We start from the raw sequence: 21498 nt of genomic DNA, 5'->3' as shown, positions 1-21498 counted from the left end.
AAAGCAGACGTGCTGACCATTACACCAAGTGGTCTTTGGATTGTGGTAATCACTGGCCCTAGCTTCCCTATGAGCCTCACTGTGTCTGTGGCTCCCTCCCTGGCCCTCTCCCCAAGGGTGCACTTGGGGACTACTATTAGTGAATTAGGGGATTGCGTCAGCCTCACGCTTGGGTCACGACGGTGGTCCAGTCGCTTGCGATGCATGTAGGCTGCCAAAAGACCGTGGTATTATGTGGAGTCGTGAGCCTAATGAAGGCTCTTATCCCAAAGCTGGATTACTGGTGATTTTGGACATGCTGACGATATTTTTGGTGCTACCACATTACACGCTCTTAAATCTTTCGGAAATAGCATCGCTTGAACGTCTTCAACGGTGCGCCACTGGAAAGCCGCGACATATTGCCGCCCCGGTTGCTCCAGCACCTCTGAACGGTACAACCATCCTTACTAATGTCTGTTTCAGGAGGCATCTACGGAATCTGTTGATGGATGGCCCGGGATTGGAATAAACGGAAATGGGCAATCGGCCGCGGGATAATCGACGACGATGAGGTTTCGACCAACCTCCTGGCCTACCTACCAACCCATCAAGCCAACTGCCTTCCTGTCTTCCTAGCTGCCGGCCAAAAGACAAGGCATACAGTTGAAACAGCTCTACATCCCGTGAGTAAAAGTGCCAAGCGACAGGCTGAGAGGCTACCATCGGGCAGGGGTAAGAGAAAAGATTGCTGTTTACAATATCTAGCCAAGCCACCATTCTAGAACCTTTGCCAAGCCGGCTTGGCTCACGTCGGTATCGTCATCATCTCTCGCTACCCATGCCACACGAAAGTCTGGTCGGATCAGCATCGCTTTCACTTGTTTCCACTTCTCTGCCAAGCCTTTCACTGGTGCCTCGAGCACATGGACCAGCCCTTCATGCTTGCCTGTCTTGACGAGGTCTTTGAACTTCCCGAAATCGCCGGCCTCGCGATCCGACCCGCCTACCGCAGCTAGGACAAAAATACCTTTTAGGGTAGCCTCAAGAAGGGCATGGTCATTGTCGTCCGCGATGTGTGTGATTCGAGTCCCGACGAGGCTGTCGCTCGTCCTGCCATCAAACGCAAGCTGGTATGGCTCGACCGGGTCCCCGAACCCCGTAAACCGCTGGGCCCACCTTTTGTTCAATGATGGCTCACCGAGCGCCTCGTTTATGAACGCAGAGACGGCCCTCTCGTCCTCCGTATACTCGAATAGGACTTGCATTTGCATCCGGGCGTTCTGGCTCACGGCCTCGGCTAATGCTCGTCGCTCCGTCGTGTAGCTGTCCAGCACTCGCTCGATCACTCTCGGGTCTGGCCCAATTTGACCTGTAACCACCGCTGCAAGCTTCCAGGCCAGATTGGTCGCATCGACGAGACCGGTGTTCATCCCCTGGCCCCCAGACGGGAAGATTTGATGCGCAGCATCACCCGCAATGAACACACGGCCGGACCGAAAGCTCTCGGCGAGCCGCATCGCGTTCCCGACGACGGACGACCACGTCATTCCGTGGAAGTTGAAGTGACTTCTGAACACCCTCACTGCCCATTCACGGACTTCGCTCTCGCTTGGGGCAGTAGGATGCTCGCCTGGGGTAATCTGGACCAGAGGGGTGTTTCCGATGAACCGGCGGCCGGTCGGGCCATCGCCCGAGGCTATGACCAAGGATTTGCCTTCTTTGTCCCTGACGGTAAGCATGCCGGGCGTGTCTACGTCGCAATACCCGTCGGCGAGCCAGGTGTACCGTGTCGTTGGGGTCCCCTCAAACGGGATCCCGGCTGCTTCCCGGACAGCGCTGTGAGTGCTGTCGCACCCTATTAGCCACGAGCCTTCTATGATTTCGACGTGGTCATCCGCTGCGCTGTCAGGCAAGTCTGACTTTTGGAAAGTGGCCGAGACGCCTGATTCGGTCTGACTAAAGTTGGTGAATCGCCGGGCCCAGGAGAATCTTATACCAACTTCCTCACACCTCTGCAACAATAACGCCTCCGTTCGGAGCTGGGGGATTCCCATGTTGAACGGGTACTTGGTGCCAATGACCTCGTAGTTCAGGTCAAGAAGCCGGAGCCCGCCCCCGAAGTGGTTCGTGTACAGGGGCCTGCCAACTTCGATGAAGCGCTCGGCAATGCCCAAGATGCGGAAGACCTCGAGGGTGCTCGCGCTCATGCTGATGGCCTTGGACCATGTCCTCGTTGGATCGTGTGCAGGTCTTTGGTCAGCAACCAGGATGTCGCGGGCTGGGACACCGCTTCGGTGCAGGCTGAGGGCTGCTGTCAGGCCGACGGGGCCAGCGCCGACGATCAGTATTGTTGGTGTTGGCATCATTTGGCCCGGATCGAGGACACCCTACAGTAATGTTGTGCTCTCTTTAATGGACCGGGAGACAATTTGGTCGAGAGAGTGCGACCAGCGCAGAGTTTTGCTTTGCTTTAAGAGCCCCTCATTTTCCCTGACGAAGGTGTCAGCGGGACACCGATGTAGTCGTCAGAGCTAGTGAACCGTAGTGCATTAGGAGTCGGCGGAGATATTATCCCGCAGCTGTGATGGAGCCATCCGCGACAACCCATCACGCTGTCCACCGTGACGACAATCTGTGCCGGAGCTTCTCCGAGGCTGCCCCCGCGGGATGCGTGCATACATTTATCCGGAAGTCAAGATAAATGAGAAAACAATTTCTGGTGAGTTGTCGCCAGCCGGATTAGAGTATTTCGTGAGTCGCTCGATGATCCCGGAACCCTGTGGGACGCCGTCTTGTGCCGACTAGCATGGGTTTTGAGTTTGCACGTCATGCTCGACGACACCCGCCAAATCTCACCCTTCTCCGGAACGCTCCGAGCGGGCCGTTAGGGAGAAAATAATCATAGCGCTTACAGGCCGCCGTTGCAAAGCTGCTATCTCAATTGTGCAGTAGTGCGGAATGCTCCACCGGCCGTCAAACGGCTTTAGGACAAGTTAGAACTACATGTGGCGTTTTTTGATGCACGTCAAGTGTCGCGAAATGAGTTCATCCAATAGCGTGTATGTTCAACTATTTATAATTGACGACCTACTGCCGTCTTGAGAATAATGTAGGAGAGAAGCGAAGAAGTTAAAAAGAAACGCAGACTCGGAGTAACAAGAAAAATAGAGAAGAGATATTGAACTGAAAAACGGTCCCACCATCAAGCCTCAAACTGCCTGGGACGTCTGACAGCTGTTTGTGCATCACCAGAGGCGCTGGCGGCCTGTCCCTTCCAGTAATTGTCCAAAGCGTCGTTGACGTCTCCCGCATGGCTGTATGGATCTTCTTCAGCAAGCTCCTTCACCGCTGCTGCAATTGCTTCATCAGAGAACGCGCCTGTTCTTGCCTGGAAGTCACCAGCACCGAACGCCTTCGCCCTCCATCTCTGCTCCATGGGGTCCAAGTAAGTCGTCGTCTCATTGCAGCCCCAGTTAGATAGAGCCGTGACGTTGAACGCAGCCATCATGTCGTTATCCTCGTAGATCAAGTTGTGGCAATGGAACATGTAGACTCCGTCCGATGGAGCATAGTGAGCCTCCACGATCGCGGTCTGCCCTCTCCCGAGCCAGACCACATCCTTGAGCCCAGCGGCCTCATAGGGCATGACAGCCCGGTTGCCATCCGTCCTTGCGAGGACTCGGAAGTCAACCAGATCATCTGGACGTGGATTGGATGAGACCAGCCATCGCTGGAGTTCTCCAGCTCCCAGATCTCGGTAGTGCCTCTTGGCACCTTGGCAAGAACCCGGTTGTCGACATCGGCAAAGACGACGTTGTTAATCTGCCACTCGCCGTTTGATCGGTGGAACCGGAAGTGATGGTTGATTGTGTTCGGGGTGCCAGAGACGGGGAAGGGGACATTTGAACGGAGTGTGTCCGGCACGCTTGAGGTGTCCTCGACTGGCATTGATGACACCATGAAGCGCTTGACCTTGTCCGTGTTGAGGTAGCCATCATCTGTTCCGATCCCTCCCGCCTTGGGCAAGTTTCGTAGTTCAACGGCCTGACCGGCGTAGGCGGAGAAGTCAAAGACAATCTCATAACGCTCAGCCATCGAGATGTACTGGTACAAGGTCAGTAACCATGTCATGCAATAGAGTCGCCGATATATTGGGACTTACCAAGTCGGAAACCTGGACCGGACTTCCAAGAAGACCGGCGTCACTGGCAATCACCTTGAAAGGCAGCTTCCCATTGACATTGGAACTCAAAGCAAAGTAGAGCAAATGACCTAGACACAGCTGCGTCAAGGAATCGGAAAAGGTACTTCCTTGGCTCCACGTTCAGAAATGGCCATGGCTGCCCGTTGACATGGATAATGTCACCCCAGAGGCTGTCGGTCTCACCCATTGTGGAGAACAATGTTCCGTCTGCGTTGTGCTGCTTAGCAGATAAGTGGTCTCGTTTTAATCTGTACACATATGCTTCTTAAGCAATATGCATCTAGTCCCTTTATATAGTGACAAATGCTTAAACACCCCGCGTTAAGAAAATAATATAATGTTGATAATAATAGGTTTGAAATATAATAATAGCTTATAATTAAGCAAATAATAATAGCCTTATAATAGCTATATAAATAAAGTTAGTAAAACCGGCCTTTAATAATATTATAAATTATTAATATAAATAATTTAAAATTAATTTATTATAATACTTTAAAGTTAAAGCTAGGTAATTAATTTGAAAATAAAGATTAAAATAAATTTTATAAAATATAACAATTTTATAAATATAATCTTAATTAAAAACTTAATGTTTTTCTGCTTATATTATTATATATCTTTTTAAGAGAGTTTTAAAGAAATTATTAAATTATATAAGCTTTTAATAAAACCTTTATTAAATAAGTTATTATTATAGCTAATATTTAACTTTAAAGCTAACTTTAATAAAAGTGAAAATAAAACATAATTTCCTTAATAATAATTTATAATTATTTTACAAAGTTATTATAAATTTTTAAAAAAAGTAAATAAAATATTTATAATAAAACAAATTACATAAAGAAGTAACTTAATTATATTATATTATTTTAAATTTATGTTTTTATTATAAGTAATTAGAAATATTTTAAAGCATTAAAAAGTAATTAAAAAAAGGGTAAAAAGGGAGCTTTTAAGTTTTCTTTGCTAAAAGAATATAAGCAGATATATTAAGCTATATGTGAATTTTATACATAAGCTTAGGAAGGAATACTTGGAAAGCTAAGTAAATAGTAGATAGACCAATGAACAGTTGATTTAAAAAAAACACAGTGTGGCCGAAGCCATAGATATTTAACACCTGGATTAATAAAAAAAACACGTATTTGTATCCCCAACGTCTCCCACGCTGCCGTTTTATTTTCGATTGAGCTTTACGGCTTCCTCTAGGAGACCGGTCCCTGAGAGGGCGGTCCTTGGGAGGCCGGTTCCTGGGCGGGCGGTCCCTGGGAGGCTGGTCCCCGATATACCATGCGCATAATCGTGTCAAACTCCTCCTCATCCTGCTCTTCGATACAAACCTCTCTCAGCCACACCCTCAAGGGCTCGTGATCCCCAAGCATAAGCATGACTTGACCTCTCATTGCGTCCACTAGCAGATCCCGCGGGTGGCGCCCGTTGAGGGTGGGTCCGGTCGGCTCAACTTCACGCCGCTTGGCCTGGAACAGGACAATCGTGACTGCTTTGATTTCGGCCTTGACCCTTTCCCAGTGGACGGCTTCTCCGACCCGGCGCACGCGCTCCGACAGTCCGGCGTGCGTGTGGAGGATCTTGATCCACTGCTGTATGATTTGGTCGAGTCCCGGGTTCTTGAGGCGTATTATATCGTGGACCGCTCTCTTTTCCACGATCTTCGACAGCTCCATCATCTGCATCGCGATCGGGACCCCTGGGAAAAGACCTGTCGGTGCGGTCGCGATCGGGAAGTCAATGTACTGGTCATCGAGGATGGGCAAAACATTTTCCAGATGACTCGAGGTACTGAGCAGGTCAACACAGGTCTGCAGTGTAAATTTTCTGAGATTGGCTAGTCCGTCAATAGAGTCGTTTATCGTCTCTGCGTCAGATTCCTCGAGAGCGTTGAGAGCCGCGGGGTTTGACTCAAGCATGTATTCGAAGCGGGCCTCCCACGGTGCAGCGATGGTTTTCCATACCAGTCGGCCGTCCTGTTCGTGGTCGGACGCAATTGTTTCTACCACATAAGCGATAGAATTTCTCATATGCACCATGTTCTCCCGGAGGAATCTCATATATCTTCGGTGGATCTTTCTTCGTGCTTCCGGGGTCTTCAGAATATACTGGGCAGCGAGAGCTTGAGAATACTGAACTTCTATGCCCAGCAACCCTTCAAAAGCAACTCAGTCTCTATATTACAAGAAAGGAGTTTAGATGAGAACTCACGATTCAGTTCCGTCAAGTTTGCCAATAGTTCCTGGACTTTCATGATGAATTCATCCAAATCGTCGACAGTACTTGGAGCCAGAGGACGTTGCAATACCTCGATACAACCATCCCAGGCTGTGTTGAAGCTCTCCGTAGACTTGTCGCGCAAGTCACGTATTGCACGGAGTCTGTTGGGCCACGTCCGCTTCTCATAGTGCAGCCTGTTGCGCATGAGTTTAGCTGTTGCGACGTCACGCGTCAACAGTGCCAGATAGTGCAAGATGGATATCTGCCGATGTTCGTGCAGCCTCGGCATGGCGTAATTGACGATGAAGGAAAGTGCAGCTCTGCTGCGGATGACCGACGTAAGAAATGGAGCGAAATCCCCGAACGAGTCGCTCTGTCTTGCAGTGGTTTTGAATGGGGAGGAAGGATCTGTGGAATGGATGGGTATCTTGAGCGCTTGGTGTCCAAACCTTATGAAGGCGTCATCCCACCATGATTCTTGCATGAACTTGGCATATGAACTGACAGGGAGAGGGGTAAAGAGGTCATATGCTGCGACGGGCGGATCCAGGAGATATGTTTTATCCGTCGCTGGTATAATTGTCATACAAGCCAGCATCGACGGATTTTTGGTTTTGCAAGTGAACCACAGGGTGTTTCCAGGGCCAGGCCGTGGCACCTATGGCCGGGCGGAAGGCATCATTGTGCCTCCCTTGGGCTGGATTGGGGAGATACACCGTGTCGAATCCGAAGAGCTGTTGGCCGGGGTCTCAGCAGCCGTTCGGATAGTAGCGGATTTGCAACACAGAGGGGCATACCTGATGTTCAAAGCTTTTACCTTCTTCTAGTTGCGGCACGTCCTGGAAACTTGTTGTTGGTATTGTTAGCTCTGCAGTTCACGCTCGATCACGCCCATTTGCGTGCTGACCCAACAGGAGGCGCACACGTGCCAACAGAGTTGACACTGGCCGTCAAAGTGGAAAGGGATAGGCACCGACGTTAGTCGTCTAACAGAATCAGAACACTCACAACACTTCCATGGGAGGAAGCTTGAATGCCTCAAAGCATAGACTCCTAATACCATTTCTAATGTCTTGATTGAATGCCGTACCCGGAGGCGGAGTCCATCGCGGATCCTCCAACATTTCGGGGAAAATTACTATGTAGTCAAGAGCATCTGAATGTTCGGGCAATCAGCACATATTTGCGACCCAAGCGAGTTTAGTCATGATTGTTTCAGATGTGGGGTTCAACAGAGACCATAGGAGCAATGAGGTTAGCTTCTAAAGCCTGATCCCACTTACTTCGAGCTGCGTGCTGCATCGGTGGCTCGTCAGCGGAAGATATACATAGGATACTGATTGTTGTGTTAACTCACGGCGAGTTCATGAAGAATTAATTTGGCCACATAGAAGCTGACAGATATCTTCTCAGATACTGAGTACTCCGGGACAAGCAGTGGCCATATGTTATTCGCGTTGACTAATATCCGAATCGACCGTTGGTGTGGCTCGAAACCGCCAATTCTAGTTGAAGCAGAAGCGGACGCTGAGTCGCTCCGGGCAACCGAGAACTTCAATACTGTTCGTGAAATTTGTCAGTGACCTCTGGTGAGTAAAAGGTACCGGCTTTCGCCTACATCTCGTGAGGATCTCCAGTGTAGCAGCGGTTGAGTCAAACTTTTGGTCCATCAATGTCCTTGCTGCAGGGTACATCTTGTCTCTATCGATATCGTACCATATAGAGACATAGGGCCTGTACGTGGGGTCGGCCTTTTCCCGTTCAGTACGGCCGTCCTTTTCCACAGGGACTGGACGCATGTGGTATATGCTCAAAACAGCCTTCCAGAACGGATGTTCGCTCAGAAGCACCTTGCTGGCCAGTTGCAGTGCTGGTTGCAACGCGTTCCACAATTCATCGTTTTGCTGTGGCATTATGTCAGACCTCTTCGAACGTCGGTGACGGGAAGAGTGGGGCACTGCGGCTCAGAGGAGCATACTTGAACGTCCCAGGGCTTTTTCTCGCCGTTTAGATTGTACCAAAAGTTGAGGCTCAAGTTGTCATTGTCGTCAAATACTGTGGATCTTACAAGTGGCTCCTGCGTCCATTTGTCTCTAGCCAATAGGCTGGTGACGGTCAGTGCATACATCACGAGGTAAATTGTTCGAAGCACTCACTGGTGTAAGGTGCCCTGCGAGTTAGGTCTCTGGACTACCTGGTTTGGATCAAAGACCCCCATATCGGCTAGCTGTGAAGCGTTAACATTGAAGCGCCACTCACAGCGAGCAAGGCTACTTCACCTCTTGGGTGGTGAAATACTCAAAGAGTGCGGCCTGAAAGCTTTCCTCATACCCCCATTGGAAATCGCTACCACCCTGACGAGGATCCGCTGTAGAGGTAGGTACTGGAGTCATCATTGAACGGGCCTCGGAATTCTCATTTAATTTCCGATCGGGAAAGATCCCAAAGCGCCTAGATGGGAACATTAATCGCGTTTTCTCGCCTTGAACAGATCCTTGCACTCACCGCGCATACTGGCTGGCAGCAGGGTCTGTCGGCAATAAAGCAGGCCTCATCATGTGCTGAGGGCCCCCCATCCTTGGTCTTTCCATCGATCCATCTCCCTTCACCTCAAACTCATCATCATAGCCAGGGCGGGTGAAGTCAGGGATATATTGCTCCCAACCAGACGCATCTCGAGGCACCCAACTCTCAACCTTTAGCGATGGATCTGCCTGTATTACAAGCACGGGATCCTCAACATCAGGAAATTTGTTCTGATCAAATTCGACAGTGCTGTCTTCGTCCTCAGACTGATATCCGGTGTGAGGGACGGCTACGTTGGGGTTTGGTTGTGCCGCCATGACTCCCTAAAGATTTGAGCGCCCCGGGATAACGCGATTGCTGTTGAAGATTTCAATGAAAAGTCACAATTGCCAAATGATTGACAGTAAATGAATTTACAGCTGATGCTACACCCGACTTCTACACGAGTGTGGCAATTGAAGAGATCGGTACGATCGCTTTGTCTTGACACTTCGGCCCGCCTTTGTGTCAAGAGTACATTTAGCATGGCAATACTTCAATCGATTGAGAGTGCTTCTCTTCTGGCCGCTTCCGGTGGATCCAATGCGGCATGATGTACTTCAAATCCTTTTCACCCATAACGCGTACCACCATTTACATCAAACCATTAGTTGCTTTGTTGGTTGCGATCACTCCAGGCACGTGGTCTCGTGGAACCGTACAAAACGTCTGTCAATCTCTCATGTGTACACCATCTCACACCAACTGGTATGTAATCACAGGTGCATCTAATCAGGTGCCATTGCAATAGTAGGAGTTCTGTCTGCCCAGTTGACAGCACTGAGGGCTGAATGCATTGCAGCACGGGATACGTTATGTAGCACGTAAGCTTTGCACCACTTGTCCTGGAAACATGTTGGTCCAAATGTAAATGGGCATACCGATGTGTCTAAATTGGAGTGCGGGCCGACTTTCATGCGATATACTGGTAAACCTTTGAACCCCTCTCGTCGGCACTTCCAAATCTCTCGTCAGCAATGATCGCACCGCGGCCCCCTCCCCCTCCCCATTCGCATCTCCTCACGGCCTTCTGAATCAAGCTCACCTTGAAACGAAATGGCTCTAGATAGCTCGCAATATGACTCCTTGGTCGCGGAGTACGAGACCTCCCTGAACCTCCCCTCTCGCCGCTGCAACGTGGCAAACCTCTTCGCCAATCTCGGTGATATCCGAGGCCTGAGGATCCTTGACCTGTCAACAGGGACAGGTTACTTTGCTCGATCCATGGCCAAATTTGGCGCGAGCAAAGTCATTGGCGTGGACATCAATACCGGAATGCTGGGGAAAGCCAAAGAGCTCATTGCTGCCGATCCCGCGCTGCCAAAAGATGTGATTGAGCTCGAGCTCGGTGATGTCTTTAGCCCGCTCAGCTTGAAGAGTGCCGACCCTGGCTCGTTCGACGTCGTCGCGGGTGTCTGGAGCCTCAACTACGCTGGGAACCAGGCCATGATGAACCAGGCATTCGAAAATATTACAAAGTACCTCAAGGACGGTGGAAGATTTGTTAGCATCATCCCCAGTAAGGTAGCACACGGCAATCCCGACAAATGGCCTGGGATGGACAACAAGACTGGGTGGTATGGCGTGCGCAGAAGGATTATCGGGGAAGTAGAGAATGGTTTTCGGCTACGGTTGAACTTCCTGACGGATCCGCCCCTAGAATTCGACTGTTATGACCTTGATCACGCCGTTTATTTCAAGGCTGCGGAGGCTGCGGGCCTCAAGGACGTCAAGACAGATGCGAAGGAGAAGATCGCGCCCCCGTTCAAGGAAGGCGAGGACCAATCCTACTGGGACGCATATCTACAATGGCCACTCTTTGATGTTATCACTGCGACCAAATGATTATTAGTATGTAATGCAGATTTCGTCAGGAGTTAGTTCATACTATGAACCATCAGTCAAATGGTTCGAGGTCTAGCTCAGAAATCACCAGTGTTGCACTAGATATTCCGGACATTCTATTTCCTCAAATGTGTACTTCGGGACAAGGGATAACGAATTTGTGCAAGGTCTGTTGCAGTACAGAACTCCTTGGTGTCAAATCCTGAAGATTCCATACTAAGCCAACACGGTGGACACGGTTATTGGTCTCACCGAGCAGTAGTAATGAATCAAGTGAGCTCGCTGAGCAAGACGTGTTGACGGATGAAATGCCAAGCCTACAAAAGCAGAGGTCCAGACCCTTGGTAGGTACTAAACTGTAAGGAGGAGATTAACTGCAGTTACTACAGTAGAAGACACCAAGGCTGAATCTTGTTTGAGATTGTTTGTAATCAGACTCCAGCTCACCTGTAGGCGACTAGAACAAGATAACAGGGATGTAAACCAGGGGTTGGATGAGAACCAAGGCCGGTGCGTGATTGTATAGAATCGTCACCGTAGGATCTGATCTGATCTAATTAGCGGTAGTCACCACGACGATAAGCACTTAGACTACGTAGCGTTGACGGGTGATGAGCTTTCGTTCCTTCCATCAACATATTTGAGCGCACGGAACCATAGGCTCGCCCTAAAATGCGGCGCACAGGAGCATGCCTGGCTGATCATCGAATCATCTGCACGCATAGATGCCTTGCATCTGTATGGGCTGGCGCCAGACCGAGGGTAATTACACGGGAAGTGTTGGGTTGAAGTTGCATCCTGCATGCTGCAGCGGACCATACCTAGGTAGGGCAACAAGGTGGTCCTCGGCCTTGGCCTCATTTTCTGCTCCTGTCATCCTTCTATCTTGGTTGGCCAGGGGGCAATCGAGACTCGAAGTGATCAAACAGATTCAGAGAACAAAGGCGCGAGGGAATTGACCAGCACCCAACAAGGGCGTGTCTCGGTCGCCTGCACGTGCCTCAAGTTGCTGGGCGAGCATCGTCACACGCAATACGAATGACGGCCCGAGTCTGGTCTGTTCTCGGGACCCCGCGCCAATCGATCTGTCGCAATTTCGACCGGCCGAGATGCCTAGGCAAATACCTAGGCATGTACCCGATGATGGATTTAATTGTTAGGAGGCCGGCTCCGAGCAAATGCAGCTTTCCTTGGGGCTGGGCGTGACATGGTCCATCATTGTCCAGCGCTCCGAGTCTCTATTGCAGCATCACAAACGGACAATAGGTCGGTGCCTCTCACTCGTTCAGATGAAGAACTCGAGGCCTCACCGGTGATCGTCATGGGAGATACGACACATGCACGCCAAACAGCTCGCTCTGCAGCAAACATTCGCTCCGAGGCGGTTACGTGTGAGGAAAGTTTGCATCTGACAGCGACCCCTCAATAATTGTAGGCACAATCCGGACATTCTGTTCCTCTAGCGCCAGTCTTGACCAGCTCGCCGCAGGGGCGATGTGTGTTCCAAGCACATGTCAGATTGCCATTGCGACACTGCCGGGCAAGACTGGGGTATGTTGAGACTGGTCCGGCGAACACGCAGGGGCCTCAAGACTGGCTGCAGTGGATCAAGAGCCCAGCGAAAGGACTTGTGTCTGTCCTAGGCGATTGGGGTTCACTGGGTCGGAGACGATCTAGAGTGGTCACCATGATGACAGGACGTCGTGCTAAATGTTGGCGCTGCCACTGGACAGCTCCCCCAACGCTCCTAGTGGCGGCTGCGGCAGCCAGCGGGCCGATGTTGGTGCGCTTCATGTCCTGCTGGCACGCCGCTTGACATTGTCACTGCAGAGCCGCGTTTCCTTGCTACCTAGGGTGAGTCTTCATTTCTATCCACCTTGGGCGCTGTCCTGACGAACGACCCGGGATCCTGTCTTGCACAGGCAGATCCTAGTACATTCCGACAACAGGAAGAACCTGGGGGATGTAAAGTACAAATCGGAAATATCCATCATCCGAACGTCGCTTCCGCATGCGCATTTGCCAGCGGTTCTCTGGCGCGGAGGCAAGACACCACTTGGGCAGCTTCTCCGTTCAAAGAAGGCACGTCCGCCGAGTTAAGATCGCGATTGACTACTCAGGTCTCGAGACATTGCCAGCGCGGCTCACCTGTCACAAGAGTCTGTGGAGTGTTCATATAAATGCGACGTCGAGACTGTACCAGACACAAGATCTGAGACCAACAACGGCCGAGACTCTGGACTCATATGATCGCCATATACGTTGTACTCTTGCGGTCGCCTCCCCGCCATTGCATGCGTCGATCTCACACTCTGGAATCTCATGTGGAGGGAAGCGCCAAAGCGCAGAGCTTAAAAGTCCTGAGGCACGCGTCCGACAGCTATGCCCATACCACCACTGGCCATTGAATCGTGAGTGCGTGTATACTCTTTCCCGTGGACGCCCTCGTCATTCCCCTTTGATGGCAAGTTGCCGTGGCGTCTTTCTCATCCGTCTTATTTCATTTGTCTCACACGTGTCAACGGGTTTATAAGGAGTGCAGTGTTGGTAATCGGGCATGCAAGACAGAAAGTGCCTGGGTGTTTTGGCCATTTCTTAAGCGGCGAGCCCCGTCTGACAAAGTATCCCAGAAGCGTTTCTCGTGACGCCGTGGTCGCTTGTGTCCTTGATTTCTGGTCCAACCAGTTTCCAGCACCGACCCCCGTCGTCGCACGAACAAATCACCCTCGAGACAGTGGCATTTCCTAAGGGCTCCAGGTCCCTGCACTGAGTCCCCTGCCCGTTGCCGCCATCGGCTTCCAAGTAATTGGTCTTCCGGGCGGGACACAGGCCAACTTTGTTCTGCGCACTGCGCAACACAGCGCATGTGCATCGCCGCGCTTGGCCACAGATTTTCTGTCGAGCGACCACCCGGCCCGGACCTGCAATATATGCGCTTTTCGACTTCCGATACCTCAGATCGCGGTCCTCACCACGGCGCCACGGGCATACACATATCGCCTGCCCCTGATCTGCGGTAGATTGCCCCACGGGGTGCAGCGACCATCGGCAGGCCTTGCACACGACTACCTGTCTTTTCAACACTGGATGCCAACAAGCTTCATGCAGGGCGCTCGTTTCACCCAGACCAAAGGCACAATCTCGATCCCGGCGGAGTTTCTGTAACACCGGGCTTCGAAGGCGCCGCTCTCGAGCTGGACGCTGTCTGAGTCCTGTATGTCGTCTCTCGCTGCGGGTCGCCATTGCAGCGCCAAGGGTCCTCCCCTTACACCTGTGCGCATCTGTATCCAGCAGTTCGGTCGCGGCCGTCTGGTCTTCGATTCCTCCGAGTTTACGGCTGCAGGCCCATCAACAGGCCTTTGCCATCCCCACAGGTCCCCATGTCCTGATTTCAATATAGCATCCCGGGGGTTGATATTAGTCAGTAGCTTCCAAACCGTATTTGATATTCGTTCCCACCATTTTCCCGTCGATTAACTTGGTTGTTTCACGTATGTCTAGACGCCGCATATTTCTTTCCACTCACGACTCGCTCTGGGGAGGCTAGCGTTATATAGACGCCATGATCACGGGTCCGCCCAATATACCACCACAACTTTCATCCCTCCCCGAAGTTGCTACTAATTGCCTGCACACCCTCTCCCCTACGCACATGGTGTGGCTTGTCTGGACGGGTCTTGACAGCAAACAGTCGACGTCTGACCGTACTGGGCCAGTGACGGGCTCCCCTCGGCTTGGCGACTGTCCACACGTCCACGCTAGAATTCAGAGACACGAGTCTCCCAGACCGGTTGCCCGACCACCCCTGGATCTTGGTGGCGGCTCTGTCCTCCTGGATATATTCTCTTGCACTTGTTAGGTTCGGCTCAACCCCAGTCTGCCATCAAGCCTCGGTGGGTTTGATCCCACATGTCACCCAGGACCTGACCCATTGACCGGCCACACCACTATCAAACAAGCAACACCACCATACTACCACCCACACCACCCACTCAGACGAGGCGCAAAGCCACCCTTGCTTGCCGTTTGCGCTCCCTGGGCCCTTTTCTTGACATACACTACTTATCCCCACTCATCTCCTCCCGCGTTTTGGGTCACCGAGCAGCCGTGATGGACGTACCGCTGGCCGAGGACCGCGAGTTCGCAATGTTGGATGAAGCGCAGATCGAAACCCTCAATGCAGTCGAGCGCATGGGCGCAACGCTGTCTCTGTTCGGCATCACCCTAATCTTCATCACTTTTGCTCTCTTCAGGCGATTACGGACGATTCCCAACACCTTTATCTTCTTCGCCTCCGTTGCCAACATTGGCGCCTGTGTCGCCTGCTTGATCGCGTACGATGGGATCCGGGCTATGCACGGGGATCGCCAGGCCGCCCTCTGCCAGGCCCAGGGCTTCCTATTCGAATGGTCCGTTGCCGTGTTAATGCCAACTGAGTGCTGAGGCTCGAAATATGGACTTCACCACCGCTAACTATATTGGCATATAGGTTCATGCAATCTGACCCTTGGTGGTCTTTCGCCATGGCGATCAACGTTTATATGGTGTTCTTCATGTCCTTTAATCCCACAACGTTCCGCCAATATTTATGGCTGTACTGTGTGATATGCTATGGGCTCCCAGCAATCCCATCATTTGTCTTCCTCTTCCTGCGCGAGGGAAGGGGTTTGGTGTACGGGGACGCAGCGGTGAGTAACCCAGCCTCCCGTTGGCCGAGTTGCGCAGATCGTCAACCCCACCGACATTATAGCTCATATGACTGACAAATACAATTTTCCAATCTAGCTATGGTGCTGGATCAGTTCTGACTGGAACGCACTTCGCATTTATTCTTACTATCTGCCAATATGGGTCTGCACAGTTCTATCTGCTGTGATCTACTTCGCTGTTGGATATCACGTGTTCCACCAGCGGAATCAGTTGCGCAACCTGTCCTTGAGCAATCAAGCAAAAGATGTCGAAATAGATGTTGAGGTTACCTGTGACTCCTCTGATGTTAGGGATTCGGCGGAAAAGGTGTGTTACCCCGGCATCCTTGCGTATCGTCACTCACGGCTGCCGAAATCCGGCTTGTCATCTCAAACTGCCTACCCTCTGTGCTTGTTTGCATCCCAACAGTCTTTTCTTCTGGGGTGGTAACCGGCCGTACTTGTCATCCGACTGGAAACATGATAGTTCATGACCTCGCAAGCGTCTTAAAGGTTAAGCTACGCAGCATGTCAAGCCGGTCCGAAATGGATACAATCAGCTTGACAAATTGCGCGTCTTTTCGACTTCCTCGCATCCGGGCGCGCCGGAATATGAGACAAAGTTGGCGTCTCGTTTCAGCCCATTGCATTGTGAGGAGCCGAGGGCGAGCGCGTGATGGCTGACACTGTTGTCTCACCAGAATCTCACATCTCACGTCGGTCCGGGCTTCTACGGGACTGTCACAACCGAAGTCCAGGTCACCAGTGCTACCATACCGACGAGCCCAACCCATGCCTACACCAGCCCATTCCTCGAGCCGCCGGACGCAACCCACATCAGCAGCACCTCGAAAGCGCCCATCGACACGACACACTTGCGAGTCGACACGTCGGTGGGACAGGAAAGACCACCGAGACTCGCCACTCCTGCCCCCAATGCGCCCGGCGGATTCTCACCAATACAGACGCACCATTACCCGTGGTCGCATGAGCCGAGCTCGGTCTCGCCAACCACAGTCGACGTCCTCTCGCCCTCCGTGACGCTCGTCAATAGCACCGACAGCAGTCCGTTCGGGTTCCCCAAGGCGTCCGCCCGCGGCCAAGCGCACAAATTCGAGAACGTAAGCTTCAACGGCACGCAGTTCACCTCGACCATCTCGGCCGGCTCGGCATCCAAAGACGAATACGACCGCGAACCCTCACCGACGCGGTCAGCCCTGCCGCCGCTCTCCGCGAACGTCAGCCCCTGCAGCGGCGCCAGGCGCAGGCAGCTACCGCCAGCCCCGGCGGTGAAGGCGCGGCGGCGGCTGAACGTCTTCCAGCGCACGGCGCGGGGGGTGCGGCGCTTCGGCGCCAAGCTGCGCAACATGGACCCGGTCAAGCTGGCGTACCTGCGCACGTCGTTCGTCTTCGCCATCTCGGTGCTGGTGACGTGGACGCCGTCGTCCATCAACAGGGTCTACACGCTCGTGTACCCGGACCAGGCGTCGTACGGGCTCAACATCGCGGCCGCGGTCGTGCTCCCGCTGCAGGGGGTCTGGAACGCCGTCATCTACTTCACGACGTCGTGGAAGATCTTCCGCGAGGAGATGGAGGCCACGCGCGGGGGGCTGCGCGTGCTCGAGTTCCTGCGCCTCGACAGCGGCGCCGCCGACAGGACGCGCCAGGGGAGCAGTGCCGCTGGTGGCGGGGGCAGCTTTGCCATGGGGTCGAGTATCCTGGCGCCACGGAGCGAGATGGGGAGGAGCCGACGGCTTGATGGCGAGAGCCGCGATGGGAATGATATGGAGCTCGTCAGCACGGCGGGCCCGCAGAGGCCGAGGCCGGCGCATAGGACCAGCACGCTGAGGGTGACGAAGAGGGGTTTGGATGACTTTTCTTGATCATGTCAGTTGCACCGACCCTTCGGGATGTAGTGGCCAGATTCTAATGTTCTATTCTAGATCTTTTTGGCCTTCACCCCCGGCTAATCCGAGAGCAATAGGCGTTGAGCGCCACATTCGTACATCGGGCGAGTACAAAACCACGGGAGAGCCATGCTTCCTGGCTCTGCCTCCAGAAACATATCTATTGGTTGGGAAGTATATATATATACATCTCGGGTGGCTTGCCGATTTCTTTTTGGAAAGATGGTTCAATTAGGTTATCGCGGATGATGGGCCACGTATACATAATATTATAGAGCCTCATAATCCTAACGAGTAAATCTTTCCATCTAATCCATACCACTAAGGAATGTTTCAGGTATATGATAAATCCGTGACGGCGTTTCTTTTCAGTGTATCATCATGCTCTCGGGATATCGTGTGAGATCCAATGGCGTCGTAGTAGTACCCAATTGGTTCAGGCGGATGTTCTTGCATCGATACCTAGGTGCTTCAAGCATGGCATGCTGTTTCCCTGGGATGTAACAGAATATTGGTTTCATGAGACCATGGACCGACGTAACTCTAGCTTACGGCCCCAGCCGTTTTCGAGACGGTGCTGCAGCTCAACACTACAATGTACATGGGCTCTCCTATCCGATGTCACCACGGCGTCCGCGCAGACGGCCTTGCCCGATTCGCGGATCTTGCTCAAGTGTAATGCCACTGTCTCAAGGGAACCGTATCAGAGCCTGATTTGTGGGTATGCAGGATTCGTGGTGGCTCCCTTTCCCAGGCAGACGAGGCGGGGCCCCGTTCTTGCACTTCCCCGGCTTCCTCCGAGTCCCCTTTCCCGGCTGTATGGGAGGGCCTCGACAATAATGCTGCAGAATCGCAGCCGCTGTGGCTTGTGGACATCTATGCAACTGGACAGATGAGTCAGGATCTGGCTTCCGCTGGAATTTGTTTAGCTCAGTGAGACCCTTGGGTGAGGGTCGGCTGAAGAGCGAGATGAAATCGTTTCTGGCCCGGTGAACAGGCGCCGAGCTCGTTAGTTGAAGCAAGTTCAGTGGTTCCCACAATGTTTTGGACGGTCACAGAACTTTAATGTCGTGAATGTAAGTATCTGTCTGGTCGAACGTGACAGAAAGAAGTTCGTGACATTATCCTAATCGGTTCTGTTTCCAATTGGGAAGTCTGTGTCCAAAAACGTCGATCTCGACCCGGGCCTCGGCAGCATGCCCGCTCGGGGTTCAAATCTGGGACGCGAACCCAGCCGGAGGACCAAGCCAATGGTTTCATTTCTCGAGACCGTTGGACCCAACTCAATTGCAGTCGCGCCACAGGCAAAGGTCGAGCTTGGTCCGCGCCCTGTGGCGACGTGGGAAGCTCTCAGTCCCAAACGGTGCTGGAGAGGCGCGCGCTCCCTCCGTGATTACAAGCATTGATCGGCGGGCTCGGGTGGGGATCAGCCGGGATGAACCCTCTGCCGCGCGTGCGTGAGGCTCATCGTTTCAAGCTTGTCTTGCGCCAGCCCGCTTGAACCCTCAACCACCAACCTTGCCGTGATATCAGCGCAAGCTTGCTCTCGAACAACAACGTCTGGCGTGTTTCGTTTCTAGAGGCAACAGATTAAAGGTTTGGCGGACAGTTGTAAAGAGTCGTGTGTTGGCACGTTCGGGCTTTGCTGCCGAGTGTCCATGCCCCTTACTGGCCCATTTCATTTCCTGAGAGGCATCAGACCTTCGCGTCCGACAAGAGCAGAAGACCGTCACCGGATGGAACAGAAATATCTTTGCTTCGGAGCGACGCATTACTGTGGTATCCTTTGTCTCCGGCAGTTTGATGATTAGCACCGTGGAATGAGCCTTTGCTACTTACGTGGCATGGGAAGTATAGAGAGATAGGAAATACTAGCACAACAACAGCGCGTCTCCAATCGAGGCACCGAGGCCCCTGGTTCCTCTGCAGCTGTCATCTGATGTAAGGGTAGGCTAAGAGCAGGGAGGGCAGAACGGTATATGATATTATGGGTAACATCGGCGGAGGCTAGTATCTGGGACCCATACAATGCGTGTGCTTGGATCGCCAAACACGGCAGCTCCCAGGCGCCCCTTTCCCAGTTAAATTCTCCGTCATGTAACCGCCGAGGCGCCAAGAGATAGCATGCGATCTCGCCTGTTCGAGCGTGGGGAGCTTGGCAGCCCTGTCGAGATCTAACCACCCCGGGTCCTATCACTGATTCATCCCGCGCGCGGTCCTGCCGAAGCGAGCGCCCGGTCCCACTCTATTTACTCCTCTGGTTGTGTTTCTCAACATTGTTGTTTTCCATACAATTCCACATTGCGCAACTTCTGGTAGGTTGTTGGAGATACGTGATTATATATTGGACCTTGTGGTCGCTTCATAGAGTACTCGGTCGATCTCAGCAACTTCACGCTCAGATTTCAACATCACTCTTCGACACACCAACAGCCAATATGTGGACCGCACAAGTTCTTCCTCTTCTGGCAGCACTGGCTTTGCCAGCCTCTGCATTGCCTGAGCCGCCTACGAGAGTCCTAGCAGCAAGACAATCCGTCGTCACGCCTCCCCCGTGCAAGGCAATCAGCCCACCACCATCACCAGCCGAGACTGAACAGCGATTCAATACATTCGCCGACGAATTCCTGGTGAAGAAGAACCTCACTGCTGCGTTCGAATTCATTTCCTCGACGTATATCGTACGTGACTCGTATCCTACCATACAGAAGAGCGGTGCGCTGACCTCTCGCAGAACCACAATCCATTCGCCGACGACGGCCCAAATGCGGCCTTGGATTTCCTCGGTCCTGTTTGGCCCGGCACCCAGATCACAGTCCTGAGGACTCGATATATCGACCCTCAGGGCTTCTTGAACTACAACGCTAGCGGAATTGGAACTGTTGTCGACAGGTTCAGGTGGGAAGCAGGCTGCATTGTCGAACACGTAAGTACAGGCATGGTCCTTTACTACTCCTCTTCCATCAGCGATCTCTGCTGCGTCTGCTTTTAGGGGTGGACCAGGGCTAATTTGACTGCTTGTTATCACAGTGGGATCAAGGCGAGGTGTTCCCTGGCGACGCATCGAACACAACATCGACACCAGCCACGAACTCGAACGACACGACTACACCAGTGACACCAGTGACGAGCGGTGCCATGAGGCGATACACCCTGTTTGGAAGGCGATGAGAAGAGATCCTAATTTGTTGCTAATGGAAGGTTTTTCCACGTCCAACCGGGAAGATAGGGACTTGTGTTCACATGCAATTTTTGTCTACACTAGCATGTCTACCTGTATCTATTTCGTTCTGCGCCAGTAGACTGGCCTGTGCTACGCCTCTAGCTTGACGCTCAGATATGGAAACGCGTTGATCCATCTGATTCAAACTTTGGTGACCACGAAGTGACACTCGCGAGACATTCGGCGGCCGAAAATTGTGACACAAGTCTCAGTATCTGCTATGACCTCTTATGAAAACCCCAGACACTGCTTGGGGTCACGAGCAAACCGAGCAGGACGTGTCATTGCAAGACAAATGCTAATATTCACATCCCAAGCATGGATTGAACTTGAATTTCTTATAATTCTTTGTCGTCTGACTGCTGTCTTGTTGATTGAGGTTTTACTTCCATCGAAAAACAACTTCTCTCTGTCCATAAATCTATTCCTGTATGCTTCACTATCAAACATTACATGACTCTACAGTTGTACCAGCAAAGACTGGCTACTAAAGCACTAGTCAATGATAGTCATTTATTAGCCCATGGTTCCCGGCGGCTTCTGGGTAGTTAGTGAATTGGAAGCTCTTCACCTGGTGCGCACTGTCATGTAACCAAACAATTAGTACTAGTGATCCATCGTGGCTCTCACCTGTGAACCTTCACACCATCTGTGTATTCACTAGTTGTCTTTTGAACAGGCAAGAAGTGATGCGGGAGGACTTCGTAGTATGGCTTGTCCACAAATATAAAAACCATGCCCCCCCTCGACTATGGACCAGATCAATTACTTGAAAGACTACAACTACTCAAGACCGCCGAAAGCAGAGCCACGTCCTTGCACATTCGACATCTCGAATTGTAAATGAGTCCT

General features: G+C 52.1%; 6 protein-coding genes across 6 annotated transcripts; 3 read left to right on the top strand and 3 right to left on the bottom strand.

Moving 5' to 3' along the window:
- Positions 1–743: 743 nt before the first annotated feature.
- Positions 744–2345, bottom strand: INS49_007842 (uncharacterized protein; the record flags this gene model as incomplete). The annotated part of the gene is made up of 1 exon (XM_043168589.1): positions 744–2345. One exon carries the CDS (start codon positions 2343–2345, stop codon positions 744–746), a length of 1602 nt encoding a protein of 533 aa, XP_043026269.1.
- An 839-nt stretch (positions 2346–3184) lies between these two features.
- On the bottom strand, positions 3185–4373 carry INS49_007841 (uncharacterized protein; the record flags this gene model as incomplete). Its single annotated transcript, XM_043168588.1, has 4 exons — positions 3185–3650; positions 3704–4086; positions 4145–4229; positions 4291–4373. The coding sequence occupies 4 exons, from the start codon at positions 4371–4373 to the stop codon at positions 3185–3187; spliced, it is 1017 nt and encodes a 338-aa protein (XP_043026268.1).
- Positions 4374–5394: 1021 nt separating this feature from the next.
- Positions 5395–8217, bottom strand: INS49_007840 (uncharacterized protein; the record flags this gene model as incomplete). Its single annotated transcript, XM_043168587.1, has 6 exons — positions 5395–6353; positions 6410–6918; positions 7133–7152; positions 7216–7257; positions 7702–7714; positions 8135–8217. The coding sequence occupies 6 exons, from the start codon at positions 8215–8217 to the stop codon at positions 5395–5397; spliced, it is 1626 nt and encodes a 541-aa protein (XP_043026267.1).
- Positions 8218–10039: 1822 nt separating this feature from the next.
- On the top strand, positions 10040–10828 carry INS49_007839 (uncharacterized protein; the record flags this gene model as incomplete). Its single annotated transcript, XM_043168586.1, has 1 exon — positions 10040–10828. One exon carries the CDS (start codon positions 10040–10042, stop codon positions 10826–10828), a length of 789 nt encoding a protein of 262 aa, XP_043026266.1.
- Positions 10829–14938: 4110 nt separating this feature from the next.
- Positions 14939–17399, top strand: INS49_007838 (uncharacterized protein; the record flags this gene model as incomplete). Its single annotated transcript, XM_043168585.1, has 4 exons — positions 14939–15237; positions 15318–15516; positions 15614–15844; positions 16218–17399. 4 exons carry the CDS (start codon positions 14939–14941, stop codon positions 17397–17399), a joined length of 1911 nt encoding a protein of 636 aa, XP_043026265.1.
- Positions 17400–19861: 2462 nt separating this feature from the next.
- Positions 19862–20594, top strand: INS49_007837 (uncharacterized protein; the record flags this gene model as incomplete). Its single annotated transcript, XM_043168584.1, has 3 exons — positions 19862–20104; positions 20158–20349; positions 20454–20594. The coding sequence occupies 3 exons, from the start codon at positions 19862–19864 to the stop codon at positions 20592–20594; spliced, it is 576 nt and encodes a 191-aa protein (XP_043026264.1).
- Between the last annotated feature and the right edge of the window lie 904 nt (positions 20595–21498).

This window comes from Diaporthe citri (assembly GCF_014595645.1).
Source record: "Diaporthe citri strain NFHF-8-4 chromosome Unknown scaffold_3, whole genome shotgun sequence".
Lineage (NCBI taxonomy): Eukaryota > Fungi > Ascomycota > Sordariomycetes > Diaporthales > Diaporthaceae > Diaporthe > Diaporthe citri.
This window is presented reverse-complemented; position numbering and strand designations above follow the sequence as displayed.